Below are 19,144 nucleotides of genomic sequence, written 5' to 3' on the forward strand. Positions count from 1 at the left end.
ATGGGCTGGTTGTTTGAATTAGTGGGGTTTTCTGCGTCTGGCCCCGCTTTTCGCTTAGCTCCCATGATGGGTTGTTCCCATGGGCTTGGGTTGGGCACATAATTGGGCGTTTGATGGTCCCCGGGTGATTTTTTATTGGGCCAGTGGCCTTCTTTTGTTTTTCTGAGTACTATGGATTGGTTTTTTAAAATTATAATTAAAAGTTTTTGTTTGTAGGAATTTACCTGAATTGGCATCGAACATGTTTACATGTACCTCTTTTGTATGTGGAGTGTGCAGTGTTTTTGGTGCACTACCTTCCATGGGTATAGGTGCCTTTGGCTATCTCTGCTTGCATCTTCGTGAGAAGGTGACAGTCTTCAATTCGCTTTCCTCTGGTGTTGGTTCCATTTCCCAGCTACACCCTACCACAGCTGGTACATAGGGTTCCTTCGCCTTCGTATATCACTGATTGTGGTCTCCTATGATTACTGAAGTTTCCACTGGGGTTTCCAATGGCGCTTGAATACAAATGCATGCATATCTCTCCCTTAGGGTAGAGGATGTGCATTGGTCAATCTTTAGGAGTTTACCTAATTTCCTTCCAACTCTTTCCAAGATGACTTTGTCATAGAACTCTGTTGGTAGGTGGGGTAATCTTATCCAAATGGCAGTAGAAGTGAGGATGGCTTCCTGGGGAACAAATTTTGGCTCCCACTTCCGAACGGATAGAAAGTGTCCAGAAACGAACCATGGCCCTAGATGTAGTGCCTTAACCATACTTTCCTCTAAGCTAAATTTTGTTATGAAGAAGTCTCATCCTAGGTCAATCAAGATTAATGTTTCATATGGCTTCCCTAAGTCAATTAGTTTAGACCGAAGCATGTGGTGAGACATCTTTCTTTTGAATATTTTGACGATTACTGAGTACCCCCAAGGAGCATAGAGGCGTTCCTTCTCTTCTGGTGAGAGTGGGATGGAGTCTTCAATGTATTTCCCTTTAGGCAATTCTGATGTTGGGTGGTTTTCCATTTCGTAGTAGTTGGTTTGGTTACCCACTTGTTTGTCTAGGAGCATTTCCTTGTAGGAGTGTTGTGGTGTTTCCACCTCCATTTGGACTTGTTTATCTGGGGGCTCCGGTGGGAGAGGTGGTCTGATCTAATGTTACTTGAGCGTAATGAGATTTATTAGCTAAAGTATAATGATGCTAGACAGACCTGAAAATAGAAGATTTGCACATCTCAAAAAAGTTGAAATCTTAATGTGTTGGCATTTGCGTACATGTTTATCAACTAATCAATTTTGATCCATAAGCAACTAAGAATATCTCAACCAATAATTCTATTCATAGTAATTCAACGTTAACAATCCAACATCTAGGAAAACGTTTGACACAAGTATTATTTCTGGTGTCTTGAGGTACATCTGAATTAGGGCTGGATACACGTCTTATTACGCATTATTAATTTTAAATTACTAATTCAATTAATTTGAATTGGTAAATGTCCAAGAACTAATTAGGGTAAAAAGAGATTACTTATTTGAGATCAAAGTATTTTTTTTTCTTTCGGCTTAAGCTTGAAGAGAGTGCAATTTTTCCACAACACTCATGAACAATTAGGCTCTGTCGATCCTTTCTAATGTAAATGTACTTGATAAGTCATCATATTGGTTAGCTCGACTGCAAAAAATTGAGCGATATTACGTTATCATTATTAGGACACTAGTCTTAGAGTACTATCTCATATCAACGGATATATTTTATAAAAAAATACATAATTGTTATTGACAAATATGTCTGGATTATTAAATAAAAATTATGAAAAATCCAAATTCCTAAAAAAAAATTATGAATGTTAATTACATTTATCTAACTCGATAGAAGAAGATCTCTACTCTACAAAAACCTTATTATTGGACTTTAGTTAAGGATATAATTAGGTTCTCATGCTATCCTTTCTGCGTATATTCGGTCATTATCGTCATAAAGAGATTGTACATGCTATTAAAATATTGTTACTTCCTTTAGGTCAATAGTGATGGGTAATATCAGCAACCACATATCGACACTATGAAAAACTATAAAACTCAATGACAAATATTTAATTAATATTTTCTTAAAAAGGAATAGCTTGAAATAGCTAATATTTTGAACATTACCAACCTTAAATCTTTAAAATTTTAGCAATCTGAAAAATAATCATGAGCTCCTGAGTATGATTTCTGTGTAATTTTCTTTAAGTTTCGTCTCTTGATATCTTGAAGTAGAAAACTTCTAATATCACATGGATTATTATTGTTCTGTGAATTCTTAAAATTATGAGTTCTTGTGAAAATTAACTCACTCGATTTATATAAGTAATCTTACTAGGATTACATTCTTAAATATTAGGAGTTTCTATATAGTTTAAATAAGAAAAAATATAATAGTCAAAATTTTAGTTAATTTCAACATCCCAAATATTAGAAAATATTAATTAAACAATAATTTTCTCCAATATAAAATTTATTTTTAAATGACAACAAAGTCGATCAATATTTCACGTTTAAGTTTCGTGCTTTTATGATAGTTTAGATTGATTGAAGAATACAAAATTAAAAGAAAAGTGAAACATTATGTTTCCTTTATATTTAGTATTTAATTTTAGTCTCACATTATTTATCACATAATTAAAATAAATTAAATCAATTTGTTGCAAATACTAATGAAGTAAAATTGCTCTTCAAAAAAATTACTCATTAAGGTTAAAAAATGATTTTGTTCACCATAAATACAATTTGAGTACCAGTAGGATTTCACTTTCCAAATGCCATGTAAAAACTACTTCAAACGAACTATTTAAATTTTGTATTAATATTCCAAATAATTGACTTTTTAAACCTATATTTAAGGTAAAATTTTAATCAATTTTAAAGTCCTAAATTGTAGGTATGTAATTTAAATAAAGAATGATCTAATAACCAATTTTTAAGGAATTTATAGGTCCTAAATATTAGGAAAGTAATTAAATGACTATTTTATCCAGTGTGAACTCTGTTTTTAAAAAGTAAAAAAGATGAATGATATTTTATTAAGGGCTTTCGTACTTTTAACATAGTATAAATATATACTAATCTCTACGTTCGTGCAATGCACGAGTATCTTTAGGTATTAAAGATAGAACTACTTACAGAATTCTTGAAACAATTCTATTCTCAACCAATGTCTTGTCTTCTTTGCTTTGGATACTTTTGGACATTTTTTTTGTTATCCAATGTGAAATCGTTAAGTTCAATTTAAATCGTTTTCCTGCCTAACTTTACCTTTTTCTAGTAACTCCTATCTTAACTATAATTCTTAATTATGTATTCAACTAAAAGTTAACTTAGTGAATAGGCAAAGTCTACGATTTTACAATTTTGTTCATCTTAGAATTGTCTCTTTTACCACTAATTTATGTTTTGGAAGGTATAAAGTTGGTCAATGTTTTTTAGGATATTTTTGTCATTCAATTAGTTCATCTAAAGTTTAAAATATAAATAGTAGTTATAATATCCAATATAAATTGTGGCAAAATGTATTAAATTTTCCAACACGAAATTATCTTTTGAAAAAAAAAAACTATCGGTAAGGCATTTATCGTTGTTACTCATTAGAACTTAGCTCGTTAACTATAATTAGGATAGTTTCAAGGAAATTTTACCTCCTAGTTTCAATGTAGTTCGTCGTAAGTTTCTGGACTTCTTTTAAATCTTAGCCGAATTCATTGGACGAGAGGACTTCAATTGGACAACAATAAATAATTGTTGTTTGTTATATGGTTTTGGAAAAAAAAATGGTTCTATCGAGATAAAATCGTAACTAGATATACCATAAAAGAAACAAGAGAAATCATTTGGATTCGAGGCGAAAGTGAACCCCAAATCCCTTGAAGAATTAGACACCTCTTCTCTTTAACCATTACTACTAGTTTATTAACAGTGCAATGGAGAAAGTGGTTGTTGTTGGGATATATACTATTAACCATGAGTTTGGTTTAGATATAGTATTTATTATGAAATAATTGTTTATTCAGTTTTAATAAAGTTTTAAATAGATCATATAATAGTCTGTGTCCTTTGCTTATATAGTAGATGATTTAGTGTATAGAGTTTAGTTTATACACGGAAGATTAAATCATCGATTCTTATAAGTATAAAGTTTGAGTTCACAATCTAATGATGGAATTGGACAAACCATCAGGAATGATTGTAGCACAAGATTAAATATAATTAATCTTGATTATGGGAATGGTTTAATTCCAACTTCTTGTGCTAGTACATTTTGTATGTATTGAACGGACCAGGTAGAGATAAGTATTTTATACTGACTTAATAAAATAAACTCTCTAGCCATTAAATGTACTTATACTCTTAATCTTGATATAATTATTATTAGCTGTGTATATTATTATTGTTTTGATTTATTAAAAGGCGAGATTCTTTCATGGGTCAATATGCCTGGTAAATTGGATAATAATAATATACATTGACGAAGTAATAGTTAGTTGATGGAATCCATGTCTCGGTTTAGAGATTGATGATATACCTTTATGAAAGCTTATAAGTTTTCATGTGTAAACCCGGCCGGTGGATTTTGTATCCGACACATGAAATAAGTTAAGCGAAAGTCTAAAGGAAATAATCAATAAATTAAATCGTCAGTAATTTAATTTAATTGATTCGTATCTGAATCTTAACATGGGGAGTTAAATAAGATTTAATGGATGAATTTCGAAATTGAATAAGGAGTGTAATTACGAATTTTTAGTGGAATAATTCGTAATTAATTATGGTGGATATTAATTTCGAAAATTACAAATTAATTCCATAATTGGAAGCCTTGTTAATTAAATTATGTGGTCCCTATTGTGCCTAAATAATAGGAAATAAAGGAGTCCTTTTTCTTGTGGAAAAGAAAACCTAACAGGTTTTGAAAAAGGGTCTTAACCCTTAAAACTTGTGCTATAAATACATGAGGTTTTCCACCTAGAGCGATAAGTAGATGGTGGCTGAAATTTTCAGCCAAGTTTTCCTAGAAATTTCGCCCACACGAAATTGCTATTTTCGGGTATTATTTGGGTAACACAGTAGAAGATCGTGGAACGTTCGAGGATCACGATTGTGCGGGTGATGGAGATTCCATTGAGAAGTTATGGAACTGAAGGCTCACGTGGTAGAAGAGATATGTTCACGCTTCAAGAGGTAACCCGTGAAATTCCGTTTATGCTAGTTGTCTAAATTACATGTGATTTTGATACTGGGATTGCTTCCGCTGCATATAATAATCCATCAATTGGTATCAGAGCTCACTCACATCTAATTAGATAACTAAGTTTTTCATGAAACAATAATATGGTGTTTATGTGCATTTTTTGAATTACATATACTTGTGGTTTTCTGAAAAACTGTACTGCTGTTTTGTGAATTAACTGTGCATAATTTATGAATTATTCTTATAATCATGAGATATATGTTTTCTTATTGATATTTGATTGAGATTATCTGAATTTTTTGGGGTAAATCCTAGAAAAACGCAAAACCTGTTTTTGACCGAATAGCCGGAATTTTCGGAGGTCAGCGAACTTGACGGACTTCGATTGAGCTGAAATTTGGTGGGTCCATCGGAAACGCCGTGGTGAGAAAAACTCAGTACTTTAGCAGAATCATGGTATTTTTCGGCGTTTTGAGGTCGTTTGGACTGTGTTTTGGACATTTTTCTATTTTCTGGAAATTATTTCTTAATAATTTTAATTCTTTTTTAATTCAATGATGTTGGGGATGACACCCCATGGTCCCCATGATTAAATACTAGTCATATAATAGGTTTACACATTGACTATTAGCAAATAAACGTGTTGTTGTATTAAATTCAATAATAGAGGTGTAAGATTTTATTGACTAGGTCTTACAAAGTATAATTCATATTGTGTAATGATATAATTATTTTGTAAGAAAGTAAAATTCTCTATTTGATATCCTGGATGACTAATGATTGGAGCGTTTGGCATGTTTGTGCATAAAAAATTTCTCAAATTTAAGTTTATATTTTCATGCCCTACGTGATTACTAGTTTGGATTTTCGATGAAGAATTTTGTTCTCTGATTGGAGGTTCTAATTAAGTGAAATATAACGGTATGTTGTATGAGTTTTATAATGTTGGTATGACTTTTAAGCTATGGTCTACCATAAAATAATTTTATGAGCTAAATATATATTCACTTGTAAATTGAGAATTTTATGAGTAATAAATAGTTACCACTGAAGTGGTTTGTTTATTTGAACTCATGAAAAATTCTTAGTAAATTTGTACATGTGAAATTATATCTATTCATGGATTGAGCATTATGATTAATAAGTAGGATCCACAAAATGGTCTATTTATTTGAGTCATTGAAATATGTTTAATATACCATGTGAAAATTATCCTTGAGAAATCTACATTAATGGTGGAGGTTCATAACTAGAAAAAGAGTATTTATCTTTGGGTACTAGTGAAACTAACTCCACCCATGAGAAGAGATATTGGAGTTTTCACTAAACGGGAGAAAATATAATATCTCAGGTTCTTATGTATTTAATAAAAGGATAATTTATTGCAAAAAGAGATATTATATATCCTAGAAATAGGAAGAAAATAATATATGCCTTGAGCTCATAGTGTAATTATAAGGAGAATGAAAATCAATATCATATTTATTTTAATTCATGAAACTACTTAAAACGGTTATTCTCCGAGTTTGGTTACAGGCTAGTGGTCATGAATTTGACGGACTCCGATTAACCTGAAACTTGGTGGGTTCATCGAAAACGATCTAGTGAAAAAAAAACTCCTTGCTATGCAGTGAATCATGTTGTTTTTTGGCATTTTGAGGTCGTTTAGATGGGTTTTCAAGCAGTTTATTAAATTGAATTTGTTATAAATATGAAAAATTATTCTTTATATATCGGCTATATTTGTGTTAAATCTGAAACATGATGATTTAACTTGATATGATATATAGTAAGAATGCAAATCACATGGATTTAATCCTGACTACGCCAAAAAAAATAATTTATTCGAATTTGGTCTAGTTTTGGCGATCATGAATTTCACGATCTCCGAATGACCTGAAATTCGATAGGATCATTGGAAGCAATCATTTAAGAAGAACTCACTGCTATGCAGTGAATCACATCGTATTTTGACGATTTGGGATCGTTTAGGTGAGTTTTTTGGAGGTTTGACGGATTAAAATATGATTTACATACGAAAAGTCATTCTTTCTATCATTTTATATGTCTAATCTGGAACATGATAACACATGTTGATTTGACATGAATTGGTATATGATAAAAAAAAATGTAGGTCATATTTTAAATTCTTAAAAAAATGCTTAAAATGATAATTTTCCAAATTTGGTCGCAATTTTTGATTGATATGAAATTTGGTAGATTTATCAGAAATAGTCCAGTCAACAATAATCACCACTATACACTGTGAAATATTAATTTTAGTATTTTAAGACTGTTTAAATGGGTATTGAGCATTTTTTTTAATATGGAACTTAATTCTCAGAGAAAAGTTCGTGGTTGTGATAAAGTGGTGATGGGAATAAACCCCTATGGTCTTCATTTTATTTATTTATAGTGAGATAATAAATTTATGCGTTGACATTAGGTCTTCCTCCATATCAGATAAATTTATTATGAACTCACTGGCTATAGTTACTAGTTATTGATAACCAGTATTAACTCTCCATCTGAGCTTAAAGGGTTGAATCAATTTTGTAACTACAATACAATCATGATTAAGTGGTGATAGAAATATATTTCTATGGTCTTCCACTATTAATTTCAAGTGAGTAATAAATTTATGCGTTGACTTTAGGTCTTCCTCCATATCGGATAAATTTATTGTAAGCTCACTAGGTGAAATACTAGTAATTGATATCGTGTACTTACTCTCCATCTGAGTATACATGTTGGATCAATGAAACTAGAGCTATTAAAAATGATGTTCACTTGACTTAAATTAACAGTATACTCTCCATCTGAATTGGGTCTGTTTAATTATTGGAGTGAATAATCTGGCATTGCATATGTATGTTGCATGAGTAGTTCTTTCCCATCGAAATTGCTATTCAAGATGCATGACATATATGTGTAGTGTGTTTTAAAATTTTTGTATTAAAAAGTTATATACAATTGACTGAAAATAATAGTATGCTCTCCATCTGAGTTGGTTCTATTTATTTTTGGATTGTATAATTCTTGCATTATATAATATACTTTGCATGAATAATTCTTTTCCCATCGAAATTTATTATTCCAGATGCATGTATGTATATAAATATTGAATGCAGTCTGAATTTTACTATTCAATATTTTGACTTATTATGATCTATTTAATATTTTTATCTCAACTCCACAATGATTTTATGCAATTTGTCGTATTACTTGTTAAAATTTTCTTTTAGTGATAAGGCATTAATTTTAAGGATGCAATATATGTACTTTTGTTAGAAGGAATTTAATTCCGGTTTCTGGGCAAAATAAGAGATGGATATTTGTTTTATTTAATAAACACTTTATCTCTTGTGGTACATGAATGCATGACGTTGTTATTATATATTGATGTCTCTCCTGAACAGAACAATATTAGTCTACCTCATAAGAGAATATGTTCTTCAAAATTGAGTAAAACTTATCTGTGCACTTTTATCTAAGTCATATTAATCTGGATAGGATTTCAAGTTGGTCAAGTATGGACCTTAAGTTTCATTGAAAGTAGAGGCACTACCAACTTGTGGATCCTGTTTGGAAGGAAATTTGACTAAAAGATGTTTCCCTTTAAAAGGAAATAAAACTAGTGATAAGCTAGAATGAATCCTTTCTGATTTGTATGGTTAAATGAACATACTCGTAAGAGATAGATTTTGAGTATTTTATGACGTTCATAAATGATTACTCAAAATATTAATATATTTATTTGATGCATTGTAAGTCTTAATGAATTAAGTAATTCAAGGTTTTTAAGACTTGAAATAGAGAAGCACCAAAGAAATATATTAAGTTACTACAATTTGATTGTAGTGGCGAGCATCTCTCTAAAGAGTTTTTTAGTTACATATCAGAATAGGGATTACATCTCAATTGACTACACCGTAAACTCCATAATAGAATCGTGTAGTAGAAAGAAGAAATAAGTCTCTTTTGGATATGGATAGACTAATGACGTGTTATTCAGATTTGCCTTATTTATTTTTGGAATATTTCCTGTAAACTTCAAATTACATTCTGAATTTAGTTCCTTCTAAGCTAGTACCTGGGACATCTATAGAACTGTGGACTGAATGTAAGCTTGGTCTGTGGCATGTTCAGATATAGGATTATCCCGCATATGTGCTGAAAGGGAAAGCAAATATGTAAGTTGGAACTAAGGATGGATAGGTGCATGTTTATCGAATATCCAAGAAAACGAATGAAGCTTTATTTTATTGTCCTAAAGAAAATAAGGCAATTGTTAAAACAAATGCATTTTTCTAGATAAGGACTGTTTAATAAAACATGTTCCTAGAAGTAAACTATTTTTACAGGAACTGGGCAAAGAAATAACTAGATGTTCAAGAACATCAAAACCCACACGTCAGAATTGACGTTCCATTGCATTTAAGTAGTGGGAGAACGTTAATAGACATAATATGCCTTTATCGAGTGGGAGTGATGTTTGAACATTGAACACTATAGTAAGAAGTCACTAATATTTCAATGTCGTGAGGTAACGAAGGTAATATTAGTGGTACTTCGTCTTAGTGGGAGAAAGCTAAAGAAAATTATAGTTCGGTGTTCATTCTTGGGATAGTTTCGGTAACAGGATCTCTGAAGAGTTTAATACCAAACTAGATAATTACGACAAAGTACTACTGAACAAATATTGCATCAGATATAACTTGGCAAGATTCTTTAACAAAACCTTATTTGGTGAAGACTTTTAATAGTCATGTAAAAGAATGCCTGAGAAAGTTGTAGATGCATGGTTATGAGTCTAAGTGGGAGATTGTTGGGGCATATACTATTAACCATGCATTTGGATATAGTATATTCTAATAATTATCATGGTTAAAAGTCTAAGTGGGAGATTGTTGGGATATATACTATTAACTATGAGTTTGGTTTAGATATAGTATTTATTATGAAATAATTGTTTATTCAGTTTTAATAAAGTTTTAAATAGATCATATAATAGTCTGTGTCCTTTGCTTATATAGTATATGATTTAGTGTATAGAGTTTAGCTTATACACGGAAGATTAAATCATCGGTTCTTATAAGTATAAAGTTTGAGTTCACAATCTAATGATGGAATTGGACAAACCATCAGGAATGATTGTAGCACAAGATTAAATATAATTAATCTTGATTATGGGAATGGTTTAATTCCAACTTCTTGTGCTAGTACATTTTATATGTATTGAACGGACCAGGTAGAGATAAGTATTATATACTGACTTAATAAAATAAACTCTCTAGCCATTAAATGTACTTATACTCTTAATCTTTATATAATTATTATTAGCTGTGTATATTATTATTGTTTTGATTTATTAAAAGGCGAGATTCTTTCGTGGGTCAATATGCCTGGTAAATTGGATAATAATAATATACATTGGCGAAGTAATAGTTAGTTGATGGAATCCATGTCTCGGTTTAGAGATTGATGATATACCTTTATGAAAGCTTATAAGTTTTCATGTGTAAACCCGACCGGTGGATTTTGTATCCGACACATGAAATAAGTTAAGCGAAAGTCTAAAGGAAATAATCAATAAATTAAATCGTCAGTAATTTAATTTAATTGATTCGTATCTGAATCTTAACATGGGGAGTTAAATAAGATTTAATGGATGAATTTCGAAATTGAATAAGGAGTGTAATTACGAATTTTTAGTGGAATAATTCGTAATTAATTATGGTGGATATTAATTTCAAAAATTACAAATTAATTCCATAGTTGGAAGCCTTGTTAATTAAATTCTGTGGTCCCTATTGTGCCTAAATAATAGGAAATAAAGGAATCCTTTTTCTGGTGGAAAAGAAAACCTAACAGGTTTTGGAAAAGGGTCTTAACCCTTAAAACTTGTGCTATAAATACATGAGGTTTTCCACCTAGAGGGATGAGTAGATGGTGGCTGAAATTTTCAGCCAAGTTTTCCTAGAAATTTCGCCCACACGAAATTGCTATTTTCGGGTATTATTTGGGTAACACAGTAGAAGACCGTGGAACGTTCGAGGATCACGATTGTGCGGGTAATGGAGATTCCATTGAGAAGTTATGGAACTGAAGGCTCACGTGGTAGAAGAGATATGTTCACGCTTTAAGAGGTAACCCGTGAAATCCCGTTTATGCTAGTTGTCTAAATTACATGTGATTTTGATACTGGGATTGCTTCCGCTGCATATAATAATCCATCATTGGTTTGGTTTTAGAATTGTAAATAATGTGTTGGTCACGATATCCCAAATAGCTAAAAGGTTGGAACTTGATTAAGATTAGAAGTTCCACATAAATTTATATTACATAAAGGTTATTACAATTTCACTATGAAATTATTTTTTGAAGAGATAACTTAACTATCAAATGACATAAAAGTTACTCAATATTTTAAGGATATTTTAGTCGTTCAACATGTAGCGTGTAACATCCATACTTTTATAACAATATAGATATATATAAGAAAAATTATACATTAAAATGCTAAAATTTCAAAAAACTATGTAGAACAGAAATAAAGTATAAAAAAACTTACCCCATAATTACTATACATGTATAAATAAGTAGGAAGAGATTTTTTTTTTTACAAATCAAATAATATATGATCACAGAAAGTTTACACAATTACCTGCCAATAGTTCAAAATAAAAAAAATCGTGTGTCTTGACATTATATAAATAAAATAAAAGTTAATAGCTTATATAAACTTTGATAGTCGAAAAAGGAGAAGAGGAGAAATTAGAGTTGGAAGTTGCCAACTTGAATTGGGAACGACTTCCAATTCATGGTGGATTGATCAAAATTCATGTAGGCAGAAGTTTAGTTGAATGCAGATGTCGAAATATTTGGTAAAGTTAAATTTACAGTTTTATCCAATATGGATTATCTCTACTAATGAATTTAGCTTTGTAAGGACAAAATAGTCGATCAATATTTTGGAAATATTTTTATTGTTTAATATTTAGCGTGAAACATTCGTGCTTTTATAATAACTAGTATCTATGAACGTGCGTTACACGTTAATAATGACACATGATGATTTAAATATTTATTTATATAAAGGAATAATAAAATTTAATTAATAATTTTTTTTATGCATAATAATACAATTCATCTAAATATCGAATATATTATTATATAAGCATAATACGAGAATTAAAAATGAAAGGACATTATCAGAACTTACACAAATGATCAATTTAGTAATGTTAGTTAGATAATTTTGTATTATAGTTTAAAAGTATTTAATATGATGGTATCTTACCGAACACTTCTCTGTAGATGATATTTTTATGTATGTTTTCTTCTAATGCTTTGGTTGCTCTACCATAACCAGAATGTTTGTTGTCGATATTGATATCCTTCTTGAGTACAATACTGTTGTTCGTGCAAGAAAATATATTGCGATAAATATAGTCCAATATTTAGGATGTTTGTCCTTGTGCTTTATTTATTATAATTGCAAAATATAAATATACTGAAAATTATTTTCGCACAAATTTAAAAGTATATTCTTTAGTTTCGGAAGACGAAAGTTGAATTCGGAGATAAACACATACTTATATGCATATTGACCAGTATAATAATTCTTGTATGTATGACGTTATATTCAAAACCTTTATATATCATATGTGTGCTATTACATAAACTATTTGGTGGATCTAAGTGTTTAGTAGCATGACGAACATATTTTTCTTTAAAATCAACCTATATGCAATGGAAAACCAGTTTTAACTTTGTCTACTGTATATACGGCAACACTAACATACATAAGAAATAACCAACTTGACAACAAATATGTATGGTAGAAGGTCATTCGGTATTAAGTATTTAGGTATTCTTCTTGTTAGTAATTGTTGGTATCATCTTCTGCTGAGTCAAAAATTTAAAAACATTTCATTTTTACCATAAAACTTAACAATCAACATTTTATTTAGTTAATCAACATATTCATTTTTGCTAGTTAAGATATCTTTTTAATCTCTATCATGTAATTTGCACGAATTACATTTTAATATAATGATGGAAATATTTCCCTATTAAATACACTACTTTTACCATTGGGTTGATAACCAAGTGTTCTGGAAGAACCAAATCATCTTTTATTGGATACTCTTTTTCATTTCCACCGCGAAGCGAGAAGTCATTGAATGCTGGATATGTTCTTACATTTATATTTCTTGTCAGTTAAATCTTTTTTATTTGAGTCCATAAGGTTAATTTTGGCAAGCTAGCTTTTACAGTTTCTGCTTTCGTCGATTTTGAAATTACTGGTAGTACATGAAAGAAATCACCTCCCATACCATTACTTTTCTATCAAATGGTTCATTGATATCCAATATATCTCTAAAACTATAGTCAATTGTTTCGATCGTTTGACGCTTAGCTGTGAGCGCTTCATCCTATATTATCAATTTTGCTTTCCTTATAAATTTAGTACCATTGTGCTTCTTTGATATATTTGTGATGGTTATTTCAGTTCTTTGAAGAGGTATATCAAATCTAAAGTGACTTGTATGATCTCATAATAAAATCGTTGTTAGTACACTACCTGTTATTATTACGAACAGTATCATGTCTCTTGATCTAATATTTGCAAGTAATGCATTACATAAGAATGTTATTTTGATTATGCTGGAGGCATCTAGAAATTAATAGGATTACAAGGCTAATATCTAGAATTCATGTTATGTCCTTGTATTGTGAATTATTATGCTTAATATTACTTATAAGGTTATTTTTGTAAACCAACATTGTATTCATACTTTTGTAATAATATAGATACAGATATAGAAGATATAGATGTACATAAATAGATATAGATATAACATGTCATTGTTTTACTTTTACATTCTATAGCAAAATAGATCAAGTGGCAAGTGCATGATACGCAATTTAATGCCTATTATACGTAAAAATTGTATTCACCATAAGTCCTCTTTTTAGTGATTTTGTTTTTTATTTTAGGATATTCAATTCTCTAGAGACTTAATCTTTTTCCAATTTGATGTGCACTTTTGATTTTTAAAATTTTGAAGTGAAGTTTTACAACATATATTATGTTGACTTTTCGTGTCGCTTTGAGTGGGAGGAACATTGTCCTGTGAAAGGTAGCCAAATCTTTTTCTAATTCAAAGTTCATATTCGTATGTCCTTCAAAATATATGATCTACGTGAAAATTTGAGTGACATTTTCAAACAAAGATATATTAGTATTAATTAAATCAAGATATCAGTTTTTTTAATGAATTCGAAGTCCTAAAGACTTTACAACAACCGAAATTTATGGAAAAAGTACATTCAATATTTTAGAAATATTTTTGTACACTAACTCATGGTTTCCCAATGTGTTGTTACTGTTGTTGTCGGCGTTATTGTTTGACATGGTGACGATAATAGATAAGATATAGCTTAAAAGGAAAGATTATCAGATTCCCGGTAACGGAACCAATTTGTTTCACCAAAAATCTGAGTCCTTGGTCAAAGCTAAAAGAGAAATTCGGGTTACTGATAATCAGGAGACAAAAAATAAAATACTTTTGAGAACAATGGTAGAAGGTAAATAGATAAGTATTTCAATGAATTCTCAATAGTATTCCGTGTCCTTACAAATGATGATACTTCTTCCTTTTATAGATCATTCTAGGTAAAAGAATAAAGTCTCAGCTTTAATGATATAATCATGAGCAATAAATGACATTAAATAAGCCGTTATACAATCATTCCTATTAAATACCAACTTTATAACGTATCAGACATTTAATAATGAATTTGGACTCCTTTCTGTCATCTGATCCTTGCTTTCAATGCCTTCTAATCCGTTGGCTGTAAATAATTTAAATTGGTACGAGACTCGTATCTATACGTCGTCTCGTGCTTATTTAAATTCTTCTTCCCGTGGCTGTTTTCACCGTGCCTCTTAGTCAATTGCTGTTCTTTGACCATTCAACTAATCCACGTGTCATGCCACATCATTTTTAATATAAATTCAGTTTTTTTCCAATACAGATAGCCCCCCACTTTCCATTTTTTTATCAATTAAATAATTGGAAAGTGGGTCTTCATGTAAAAATAACTTTTGTCATAATTAATGCTCATGACAGTACTAACGTCTCAGCAGTCTTTTCCATTTAATGTTCTGTCCATGTGTCATTTTATAATTGATTCCGCTATTCATACCCTTCTTCGAGACTTCTTCATTCTCACTATTTACGAAGTGATAGCTGCCTTTATTATAGGCTTTTCATCATTATACTTAAAAAGTTGACGGTTCCCATTTTACACATAACTTTGTCTTCCTTTGTCTTCTTCACAAATCTTCAGCACATACTTTCTTCTTAACAATGTCTTCTTCAAACCCTAACCGTAAAAAAGTTCCAATTCTAGATCAGTTTCCCAACGCCCCTGTTAGACACAGAAGATGCGGAGGAAGTAGGCTTCGAACAGGGTTAGAATCTATGCGAGGCGGTTCCTCTGGTTCTTCTTCAAGGAGTTTTATCCCAAAAGCCCCTTCTTCTAAAAGTAGGAAAATTCTTGATACTTCTCAAGAACCCTCAGTTGATGATATAGTTCCCGGCGATTTGTCTTTTGAAAGTGACAAAACGTCTCTTCAAAAATAAATTAAAAATTTAGAAAGAGCCGATACTTACCCAACATTAGTAACCGAGCTTACAATCCCCACCATAAGAAGAGATTGTAACTGGAAGGATAGTCTCCGAATGTCAATTCCTTCCCCAAATCAAAGAATTTCCTCTTTTAGAAATGGGTATTCTTCTGTTTACACTTACCCCTTCACTTTAGGTTTTAATCCTCCGATTGACCCAGTTATTCTCGATTTTTGTCGTTTCTTTACCATTTGTTTGGCCCAAATTGGTCCATTGGTGTGGAGAACAGTGGCTTGTTTGAGATATTTATCATCCAAGGCCAATGTCAATTTCACCTTTTCTCATCTCATTCATCTATACCATCCCAACTTAATACGCCATGGGGTTTTCACCTTAACTGCAAGGAGCAAAAAAGTTTTGGTAAACCCTGAGGATGACAAAGATCGTGGATGGTATATCCGTTACGTTGCTGTCCGTACAGTGGATTTGATTGGCGAAACAAATATTCCCTTTCCTGAGAAGTGGAATTTTGAACGTAAGTTTCCTCTTATTTACCGTACCTACTTTTGAGAATTTCAAAAGAATGTTGTTTTTAACCTCGTCCCTTCTTGGTTTTTTGTAGCAACCATGGGAGATGTGGAACCTATTCCCAACTTTCGTGGTTGGGTAGACTCACTTTTGAAGATTGCTACTAGGGAGCAGAGAACTTGGAAATCAATTTCTTCTTTACATGGCTGGAAAGTCAAAACACATGGTATCCCCCCTTTTTTAAAATTTTTTTTTGTTTTACATGTTAAGCACTTTTTCCTCAACTTTAATCATGTATATCCATTCTTTAATCAGGATTTGGCATTAGAGGAATGATAGCTGAAGTAGCTATGGCCATTCGCATGTCTGCGAATGCTGCTCTGGATTTAGATAAGGCTCGAGCCTTGCTGCCTAAAAGAAAAGCTACAAAGGAAAGTTCTGAAGAGGAAGAGGAGGGTACCTCCCTAATTACCAGGCCAAGGGCCAGGAGACGAATAATCATTGATAATGAAATTGAAAACACTCCTGCTCGTACCTCCGCCACCGAGCCTGTTTTGATTCAATCTGATGAGGATGCCGAACCAAGAGATAATAATGAGTCAATTCAACACCTTTTTGACAGTGGTTTCGGGAGTGGCGAGCTCGGACCTGTTTTTGATGAAGCTCCTCTTTCCTCATTTGTTCCTATTTCCTCCATTCCTCTGCCAGCCGTAAGTGTTTCTTTACCAGCTTTAACAACTTTCGTTTGTTTGCCAATTTCTACTGCTCCTATATCTGTTCCCTTGGCTGCTTCAACCGCACCTGCTTCTGCTCCGGTGTTGGTTTCTACATCTTTTACCTCCATTCCTTCCGCTGCTCCTCTTCCCTCTGTTTATCATACAGAGACAGGTTCTAGCAGCGGAAATATGACAATGAGAAGTGTTACTTTGGAGGTTCCTGCCAATCATAGCCTCCTGAGGAAGACCGGCAGAGCCGATGTTTGGCTCGAACCTCTAATTGGAGATATCGAGAAGAAGAAGATGGAGTGCCATAGCTGCTTAACTTTGATGAACGACGTAGTTCATTCTACTTTGAAGGTATTTCTACCAACAAGTTTTTTTTTTCTCTCTTTTTTTTTAAAATTATCTTCAATTTCTCATTTCCATGACTTACCTCTGTAGGCTAACCTTATTAGAACGGAATTAATGAGAAGAATTTCCTTACTGGAAAGAAAAGCTCGTGAGTCTGAAAAGTCTGTCCACGAGGCTGAGGAAATAGCTAGGGGAGCCCAACTTGAAGCAACCAACTGGAAGGAGCAGTTCGAAAATGCTCAAGGGACTATAGAAGAGTTGCAAGAAGATAAAAACCTCCTAGAGCAGCAAAACCGTTGTTTAACTTCTGAACTGGCAACAGTCAAAGCCTCTTCAAGCCAATTGAAAAGAGACAAAGAGCTTTTGGAATGCTCTTTGTCAGAACAATTATCCAGAGCTAGTGAAGAAGTTAGAGAGCTGAAGGCACTTTTGGCTAAAAAGGAAGAATATGCAGGAGAGTTAGTGCAAAGCTTGACTCAAGCTCAGGCTGACTTACAGACTTCTTCTGACGAGATTCAAGCCTTGAAGAGTTCTCATGCTTCTCTTGAAGCTTCCCTTGATTCCCATTTAGCTGAAAATCAAATTTTAAAAAACGATCTTGCTATGTGGGAAAAGGAATATGGACTTCTAGAGGAAAATTTTAACATAGAAGTGAGTTGGGCTTTTCTGAATTCTCGTCGTGATACTTTGACGGAAGCTGCTCAAGAGGGTTTTGACTTGCAGTCTGAACTGGCCAAAGTCATAGATACCATCGAGAAAAGCCAACAGTCTACTGATACTCCTTCTCCTGCCCTTGAAGTTCCTGAAAATGTTGCTATTCCAGCTTCAGAGGGTGAAACTTCTACAACCCAGTCTGTGGAAGTTGAAGCTTCCGTGACAACCCCCTCAATTGAATGATGGTTTTATCCCTTAGTTTTTTTAAAGGATTTTTTGGTGAAAGTCCCCAGTTATCATAATGGGGCACTTGTATAAACTTTTATTGACTAAGTTTCTACTTAGTCTTTTAAATTATATCAAGAAGTTTTATTAGTACTTCAATGTGCTCTACTCTTGCCTTTTCTTTACTTATTTAGGACTTATAGAATAGTTTAGCATTTTTATCCTTTGAAAATGCTTTATGATTCTTCCCATGACTTATTGACATGAGGCTTATAAAATAGGGCCCTTTTATTTTATCGACACTTAATGAAGAAGACGTCTCAACTTCATAATGGTGTTAAAATACGATGAAAGTAATAAGAAAACACACGTTTTGTATGAAACAACTTTGGCAAGTTTTCATTCATAAACTTTTAACAAGTGTTTGACTGTTACATGTATTACAATACATCTACAACTTTTCTCGTAACTGTTTTTCTTGTAACAGATTTGTAAATAACAGAGTTTAAACAAAGTTTTTTTTATAACCTGTTTCAGTACATAGTCATGACCCTATCTTTACATGTTAAGAAGGGTTTGAGAGGTGACTTTGTTTATGAGTTTGAGAGATGACTCTGTTGTTCTCATGAATGCTGAAGACTTCGTAACTTCTTCTCAACACTTGCTTCTTTGTGGCCGATTTTTATTCGATACTCATATCTGTTTCTTTGAACCTATCTGTGTATAATATGTAGTCCCCCAAGTGTTCGAGCGGTGAAGTATGAAGCCTCGAGCACTTGTTTATTTCTTTTACTTTGGCCCTTTTCCTGAAA

General features: G+C 32.0%; 1 protein-coding gene across 1 annotated transcript; it reads left to right on the forward strand.

Moving 5' to 3' along the window:
- Positions 1-241: 241 nt before the first annotated feature.
- On the forward strand, positions 242-18,350 carry LOC142163053 (uncharacterized). The gene is made up of 6 exons (XM_075220303.1): positions 242-416; positions 16,271-16,390; positions 16,478-16,609; positions 16,699-17,252; positions 17,544-17,748; positions 18,253-18,350. Exons 1-6 carry the CDS (start codon positions 242-244, stop codon positions 18,348-18,350), a joined length of 1,284 nt encoding a protein of 427 aa, XP_075076404.1.
- Positions 18,351-19,144: the final 794 nt, after the last annotated feature.

The sequence above is a fragment of the Nicotiana tabacum genome, chromosome 8 (assembly GCF_000715075.1).
Source record: "Nicotiana tabacum cultivar K326 chromosome 8, ASM71507v2, whole genome shotgun sequence".
NCBI lineage: Eukaryota > Viridiplantae > Streptophyta > Magnoliopsida > Solanales > Solanaceae > Nicotiana > Nicotiana tabacum.